At 41.3% G+C, this 8,708-nt stretch overlaps 1 protein-coding gene across 1 annotated transcript in view; it reads right to left on the bottom strand.

Annotated features, from left to right (window-relative positions):
- APBB1IP (amyloid beta precursor protein binding family B member 1 interacting protein) overlaps positions 1-8,708 on the bottom strand; it is a 62,566-nt gene that overhangs the window by 14,099 nt on the left and 39,759 nt on the right. Inside the window, exon 9 of the mRNA XM_007471376.1 lies at positions 6,388-6,498. Within this exon, the coding sequence (XP_007471438.1) occupies positions 6,388-6,498 (111 nt within the window). The remainder of the gene's footprint in view (positions 1-6,387; positions 6,499-8,708) is intronic.

Below are 8,708 nucleotides of genomic sequence, written 5' to 3'. Positions count from 1 at the left end.
GGCATTCCTGTTCTGACTGTCTTTTAAGAGGGGCAAAACATGGGTCTCTCCAGCAATTTGATGCCTATAGTTCTTAGAAAGCAGCTGTTGTGTTGTTTTGTTTTGTTTTGTTTCTGGAGGAATTTAAAAAGTTGATCTTGTTACCTTTGGCTTGATATATTAAAATTTCTTTGGTTTGTTTTTTGGTGCATGTCATGTCATGGGAAAGCCAGGTTCCCAGGAGCGGACTTAAACTGTATTGTGCTTGCAAAGAAAGCAACTGTCTGGGTAAAGGGATCCACTTAAACAGCACAATCAACGATTTCTTAAGTATGTACTTCATCTAAATAGACTAAAATGTAGTCATTCCCTTAAGCATAATGGCTGTTGAGCACAAAAGAGAGGCAAGAACTCTTGACCTTGAGTTCTAACTATGGCTCCTCCTATGATCAGGAGGTCGAAGTACAGACTTTATGGTTCATTCCCTCCAACATTAGTGGGGTGCGTCTCACCAACTTCCTTATGTCACATGTGTACTAAGACTGTATACAGAAGAATTAAGCATCAGATGACCTTGCAGGTCTCTCGTGGTCCTCAGATTTTATGACTCTAAGATGAGCTGCCTAGTGTGCTCCTTTCTGGCTCCCTCGTGAAGGCAGGAACCTTCTAGGCTCCCAGGACATCATACAGGAAGTTCCTGTGCTCATTCTTCTGTCGTGTCTTAGGACATTGCCAAGGGGTTTACTCCCTTGAGCTTTTTGCTGAAAAAATATTTGCAAAGACATTTAAGGAAAAATGCTGGCTCCATGCCACTGGTTAGACTCTTCCACCATTGGTTTGGTTGCTCCTAACCACAGAAAGAGAAGCTCCTGCAGGACGTGCCATGCAGCACACAAAGGTCAGGGCAACTGCAGATCGTTGTTCAAAGGGATCTTACAGATCCTCTAAACTTACCAGTGGGAGACCAGAGAAGTTATGCCATTTATCCAAGGTCAAAGGGAGTGGCAGAGGCAATAACAAGAACCAAGGGCCTGTGCATTCAACAGATACCTCTGGGTGTTCAGAAATATACCAATCCCTAGGTAGACAGAGATGAGAAAGAAAGGCTCACACTGTACTTAGGAAGTGGTGGCTGGGATGTCACTGGGGGAGATATATGTAAACAAATGTATGATCACTCTATGACATGGTAAAGTTTGTAGTAAAAGTTGGAAACCAGAGAAAGGCTCTTTGGACAAAGTGACAGAATGTTGTAATACATTTGAGGAACGTGTAGAAATTCTGTGTGGCCAGGACCTGGGAGCCATGGAAAGAAGAGGCAGAAAAGAAGCTGGAGAGGAAGTGGAGTCAAGGGCCTTGTGTCAAAATAGCATCTGGACGTTGTCCTCTAGGCAGTGGGGCCATCAGACCTTTGGAACAGCAGGGCATCCAGGCAGCAGTGGTGGCTGGGGCCGTGGAGTGAGGAGGAAAACAGACAGAGAGGGCTGCATGAGAGCCGTCTCTCATAGAAACCAGAACTTGAGGAGGGACTTCAAGGATGATTTTTCTATTTCTAGCTTGGAAAAGTAGGTGGGTATTATGGGTTTCATTGTGTCCCCTCCAAAGACATGTTGAAGTCCTAACACTCTGTTTAGGTATCTGTGTGAATGTGACCTTATTTGGAAACAGGATTGTTGCAGATGTAATCAGGTTAAGGTGAGCTCATACTTGATTAGGCATTTATATGCTACTAGGGGAGAAAGCAAATAAAAATACAAAACAGTAAGTAATGTAATTTCAGACTGTGAAGAAAATGTAGCAGCGTAAGGATAGGGAATAGGTGAGTGATGGAGCAGAAGTCCATGACCCCTCACCACCTCTCAACGGAGCTCAATAGAGACATAATCCTCCTGGAGGATGGTCACTTCCACTGCCCCATCATACCTCACCTCAGAATGCAGTGAGAACAAATTCACAAAGGAGCAACTTCACAGGAAAGGGGAGTGTGCATCAGAGAAAGAACACAAGGGCAGAAATGATTCTGGGGTACCAAGTCCTTTCTTGTGAGTATGGACAGCCTCTGGTATCTTTTTTGTGAGTATGGTCAGCCTCTTAAAAAACTTTTTTATTTACTTATTAATTTTTAAAAATTGAAATGTAGTTGATGTACAATATTATGTTAGTTTCAGGTGTACTACCTAGTGATGTGACACTTGCCTACATTATGAAATGATCACCAGGGTAAGTCTAGTAACATCTGTCACCATACAAAGTTATTGCTGTACTACTGACCATATTGCTCAACTTCTTAAAGGACAGGTGATGTCTCTACTGCCTTCTCAGAGTGTAGCCCCTGGGCCATCAACATCACCTGGGAACTTGGTGGAAGTGCAAATTCCGGGGCCTGATCCCAGACCCACAGATCAGAAACTCTGGGGGCCCAGCCACCTGTGTTATAACAGCTCTCCTGGTGAGTCCCATGCACTCTGAAATTTGACAACCACTGGTCAATAGAAATATTTAATTGGTTCTAGAGTGCAGTAAGAATGCCTTCCAGTTCTTGCTTGCTGGCTGTGTCTCTCGACATTGCACTGATGGTCTTATGGGCATATATTGTTTAATCTGCACGGGAAGTGTTCTTTTTTTTTAAAAAAAATTTTGTTTATTTATCTTTTTGGCCGTGCCATGCGGCACGTAGGATCTTAGTTCCCCGACCAGGGAGATCGAACCCGTGCTCCATGCAGTGGAAGCAAGGAGTCTTAACCACTGGACCACCAGGGAAGTCCCCAGGAAATGTTCTCATTTCCACTTTGTAGCAGAGGGCAGTGAAGCTTAGAGAGTCCCGACAATGTGCCAGGTGACAAGGCCAGGACTCAAATTCCCATCTTCCCGACAGCGCCCCACCACGGACTGTGATAATCCGTGAGTTTATCCTGAGTAAGAGACTCCCGGGCTGAACTTCTCAGCCCTTGCATGTCCGTGGAATCACACGATCTCTTAACATGCTTCGCCATAATCTCCAACTCCTTTTGCAATGTATGCACATCCTTTGAATTCTTTAAATCTGCTCACCCTCATGAAATATTTGCATGTCAAGAAACTTTTTCCCCACAGTGGACAGAAAGGCACATAAATGACCAAAATGTTCATAAACAAATTAGGTTCTCCAAACGATGACAGACACTTTTACTCAGCAAATGAATAGAAATTCCTAATATTTCGGGAAGGAACTGAGAAGCATGCCTAAGAGCAAATTAAGCAGGTGATTGCCTGTAAGGAAACTGGCTTGAGAACAGAACTGATCATTCTGAGGAAAGGGAAATGTGTGTTCCCCTTGGGCTGTTTGTCCTGATTCTTGTTTGTTCTTGGATCATCAGGCCTGCTTTGTTTTTCACCTCTGAGCCCTCTCTCCCATCTGGGAGGCCCTGCGCTCGGTCTCAGCGTTGCCACGCTCAGTGCAGCCCAGGGTGACCTGTGTCCCAGATGAGACAGTTCAGCCCATGACTCTGGGACCTAGTTCCAAGCTTGTGAGTCAGCACCAGAAACCACATTCCCACCCTGCTCACTGGGTCTAAATCCTCAGCCTGGGAACCTCTAGGTCTGAAAGCTCTTCTTTCTCTTGCTGGAAATCCCTCCTCCAGCCTCTGGACCCTGGCCATGGGTTTGGGCCCTTGCCCCCTTCTGACAACGTTCATTCTATTTGTCCGCTCTGAAGTGGATTTCGTCACCAGCTGATAAGCCCTGACTGTTGACGCTTAGAGTTAGAACACATTCTGATCCTCTGAGTGCAAAACTTGACTGTGCTGAGGAAAAACTAAGATTCCTGGGCCCCATCCTTAAATGGTTTGATTCAGTGGGTCAGGGCCCTGGAACCTGTATTTCTAACCAGCCTCCCCTGACTCTGATTCAGCCAGTTTATTGACCAGCATTTCAGAACCTCTCTCTAAAACCTTCTCCCTACCTAAGAGATGTGGGCAGTGCTGCAGAGGTGCAGTGCACGCCCATGTGCAAAGGAGGGCCTCCATTTTGGTAATTTCTCAGGGTCTCAGGATTGCAAACAAGGGCCATGGGGGCAGACAGAAACACAATGAAGACAAAGTTCAAGGGCGGCTTGGGCTGGGGGGGAGGCAGAGAAGAGATTCTGTGTCCTAGCAAACAGTGTGCGAGAGAATGGCCTCTGGGCCACCCCCCGGCTTCTCATCCTGGCTCAGCCACTTCCTGGTCGGGAGTCTCTGTGCCCAGGTTCCACATCTACAAACCAGGGAGAATTGTGGCTCTCACCTCATAAGGCTGATAAAGGGATTAAGTGAGTTAATATATGGAAAGTACTTAAATAATTGCATTATACATGAAACATTTCTCGTGTGCTTTTTGTTCATTAAGAAATGTCATTTTCTGACAAAGGGATAGAAATGAAGAATAGCTTAGTGGTGGCCAGGGGGTAAGATGGGGATGGGAATAGGAGGGAAGTGGGTGTAGTTATAAAGGAGGGTACCTTGTGGTGATGGGAATGCTCTGAATCTTGACTGGACCAATGTCAATATCCTGGTTATGACATGGTACCACAGTTTTGCCAGATGTTACCATTGGAATAAACTGGGTAAATGGCACATGGGACCTCTCTGTAGTATTTCTTACAATTGCATATGGATGTACAATTCTCAAAATAAAGTTTAATTAAAAAAGAAAAGAAAAGGCATTTCCTTGAAACTGCTGCAATTTTTTTTTTTTTTTTTTTTTTTGCTGTACGCAGGCCTTTCACTGTTGTGGCCTCTCCCGTTGCAGAGCACAGGCTCCGGACGCACAGGCTCAGTGGCCATGGCTCACGGACCCAGCCGCTCCGCAGCATGTGGGATCTTCCCGGACTGGGGCACAAACCCGCGTCCCCTGCATCAGCAGGTGGACTCTCTCAACCACTGCGCCACCAGGGAAGCCCCAAACTGCTGCATTTTTAAAAGACAAATGGGAACAGTAGAAGGGGATGCCCAGGCTGCCTGTGCCCCATCGGGGTTTTGAGAATGGTTGGGTCAAGGCGATACCCAACTCCTGGAGTAACAGGTGTGTGACAGTGGCACACGAGTGTGGGTGCCTCTGAAATGATGGAGTGGGTTCATGATCATCTCCAGTGACAGGGTTCTTGGCAAAGAATACGTTTGCTACCAATGTAAATGTAAGCACTGTCCTTAATTTGTGAAAATGATGTAAACCTATAGTATAGACTGGCCCACTTCCTTGGGAGAGGTGACAGCTTTGCCAGGAGCACATATGCAAACACAGAGTCCAGCTTCGGACGTTTCCAGAAACATGGTAACAGAGTCTTCCTGGGGGTGGATGGGTGACAGATGTACAAAGGTGCCTCACCAGGAACCTGGTCTCGTTAACACCTGCTCCATACACTTCTATCCCAGAAGGAAACAGAGGAACCCCAATTCAGCAAGGAGAAATTCTGGGGGATTTTAGGGAAGGGCAATATTGGGGTTGGGGATTAAGAGGTACAAACCGTTAGGTATAAAATAAGCTACAAAGATATACTGTATAACACAGGGAATATAGCCAATATTTTATAATAACTATAAATGGAGTATAACCTTTAAAAATTGTGAATCGCTATATTGTACACCTGTAACTTATATACCATTGCAAAGCAGCTATACTTCAATTTAAAAATAATAAAAAATGAAGTGTATTTGTAGGAAAAAGAAGAAATTCTGTACACAGCCCTGCACTGGGGCCAAGTGGAATGTGCTAACCCCCACTCTCTGGTGTGAGGCTGTGAAGGGAAAGGAATCTGTGAGGTCAGAGAAAATGGCATGGCCAGAACAGCTGCATAAATTCCCTGAGTTCATTTCTAGGGGTCAGTCATTACAGCTGGCAGATAAAAGCTACTTCTGCCCAACCTTCCAAAATATGGTGCTAATGTCAACCTTACCAGACACCTGGTAATACATATTGCCTTTTGAAAATATGCACCTTAAAAAGTTTCAAGACCCAGTAATGCTATTTTTAGAAAAAAATATATTTTCCTATTTTTTGTATTTTCTATATTTTTCTAGAAAATCTTGCCAACTTCCTAATTTCTAAAAATGTCTTACAATGGAATAAGAGTCTGATAAATAAAGAACTAAAAGACTGATTGTCTTGTCAATAAAATTGTAACTAAAATTTGTTCAAAATATAGAGTTCTCTTTTTCATAAAGTAATGAAGAAATCCAGACAGACTGACTTGAAAGTTTTAGACTCAGATAAACAGGCTTTGGAGAAATGATCTGAGTTGGTAGAAATGTTTCCCCCTTTCCTATTTTGGTTTATAATAAAAAGCTTATTATGTTATACTTGTAGTTAACTGTACAACACTTAACATTTTTCTTCTTAAAAGGAACATTACCTTAAATTGCTTACAGATCTAAAGTAAGGACTTCTTAAACCTACCTTTAAAACAAAGCAGTAGTCAGTGGGTGCTTTGTATTTCATTTTACACTGAATCCCATAGTAAATGTTGACATTTTCAAACTGTATAAAACATGCCAGATCTCGAGATGTCTGAAAGAGAAGGAAAAAATAACCTCAACCTAGCTGACAAGTAATATTTTTCTAAGGTCGTTCTTCACGGCACAACGAAGCATTACATTTTAGTAGGAAAATACAGAATTTCAGGTAATTTATATAAGTATCTACCATGTATAGCTTTCTAAAAGCCAAGCCTACATTTTAAGAAGGAAAGAGCACATCCAGGCAAAACAGCAAGCCACAGACCAAAAGTGGAGCAAAAGATTATACTGCTGTTCCAGCACCTACGCGTGGACTCCCAGAGATGACTGGAATCATTATTGATGGGGTTCAGACAAGGTGACCGAGCACCTCGTCAAATATTTCATTTTGTCTTTTGCCATCCTTAGTCAGTGATGGATTTCATGACTGAGCATTTAGAAAAAAGTCCCCCTCAGGATGGACAATGAGAGGTAAGTTTGATGCTCAGAAAATTCGCGCACACCTCATACACTTCTTCCGGAGGAGAAAGGATTCCTTTCATGCCTTCTCTTCCGGGCTGTTGGTGTTGCTGTGGAAACAGAATCCTCTCCTCCACATATAATAAGCATTGAGAAGACATCAACCTCTAATCTACATATTCGGTTACACTTCCATTACCAATTTGTTCTGTTACTTTCCCCCCCCTCACGTTCTATAATTCTTTACTGAGTTAACGAATAAAAAAATAAAGGGTAGAATTGCTACATCTCAATGCACAACTATTCCTTTATATATGGTAGTATACTTTTTTCTTGTAAGATATTTTCTTCTGGATTGTCAATGTTTTCGTGTTTTTAATTAGAAAAATAAAACATATTCATCATAATTTAAAAAATAAGTTATTTTATATATAGTAAAATAAAAATCTTCCTTCATCACTCTTTTTTTTCTAATTTCATTCTCTTCTCCAGAGAAGACATTCTTCCAAATGTTTTTGGGGATACATTTATATACCTATGTATGTGTATACACACCCATATACATATATACAATTATTAAAATATAAATGAGATTTTACTCTCAATATTTTTCCATGACTTTGTTCTTTTTCTTAACAATATATCTTGGGGTCTTTCTATGTTAGGACATATGAAAGGACATATCACACTCTTTGTATAGCTGCATAACATTACACTGTATAGATGTAGCTATTTATTCCACCATCCTACTATAGATGACTAGAGGTTACTTCGACATTTTGCTATTACAAAATATATTGTGCATATGAGCAAATGTTTCTGTGGGGTAGACTGCCAAACATGGAGCTGTCCTTGGAAGGGGTATTCCCTATTACATTTGCAAAAATTTTGCTAAACTGTCCCCCAAGATGGCTGTACTAGCTTACATTACAAACTTCTGTACATAAGAGTGCCCATTTTTCTTACCCACTCCTGATGAAATTTGCATATCATCAATATTGTTAGTGTTATCAATCTCACGGGAGGAAAAATTTCACTTACTTACATTTTCCCAATTACTAATAAGATAGAGCAACTTTTTAATTATTCACTGGCTACTGATATTTCTGTTTCTGTGAATTCTCACTTAATAAGCATTGCTGTTTTTCTTAATGAGTTGTTGAAGTCTTTATGTTTTATGGATATTCATACCAGGTTATACATGCTGCAAATGTACTCTCGGACTCTGGAGCTAGTCTTTAACTTCTTGTTTGGTATCTCTGGCCATAAGGAGTTAAACACAACTTTATACAGTCAAATATGCCAATTTTCTTTGTTATAATTTTGAGTTTTTAGTCTTGTTTAAGAAGGCTTCCCCACTGCCAAATTATGAGAATACTGACCATATATTTTCTCCTAATATTTTGTAATTTTGTCCAAATACATTTAATCAACCTAAGATTTAATTTGGAACATGGTATGAGGTAGGAAATGATATTTTTCCAAATGCATATACAATTATTTCAATGCTATTTGTTGAGTATCACATTCTTTCCCCACTGCTATAAAATGCTCACTTGAATTTCTCTTACATTAGATGGCTCTCTGTTGATCTGTTTTCTCTTCCTGCACTGTTTTTGTCTAATGTTTTGACATTTGGGAGGAGGGGTTCTTCCATAATGTTCTTTAAAATTTTTGTGTGTGTCTATTTTGGAACCGCATCTCTTTCTGATGAATTTTAGAATCAGTTTTCGAACTTCATAAAGAATCAATCCTATTGAAATTTTTTTTTTTTTTTTTTTTTTTTTGGTATGCGGGCCTCTC

This window comes from Lipotes vexillifer, unplaced genomic scaffold, assembly GCF_000442215.2.
Source record: "Lipotes vexillifer unplaced genomic scaffold, Lipotes_vexillifer_v1.1 scaffold1049, whole genome shotgun sequence".
NCBI classification, from domain to species: domain Eukaryota; kingdom Metazoa; phylum Chordata; class Mammalia; order Artiodactyla; family Lipotidae; genus Lipotes; species Lipotes vexillifer.
The sequence above is the reverse complement of the archived record's forward strand: the minus strand, read 5'-3'. Positions and strand labels throughout refer to the sequence as shown.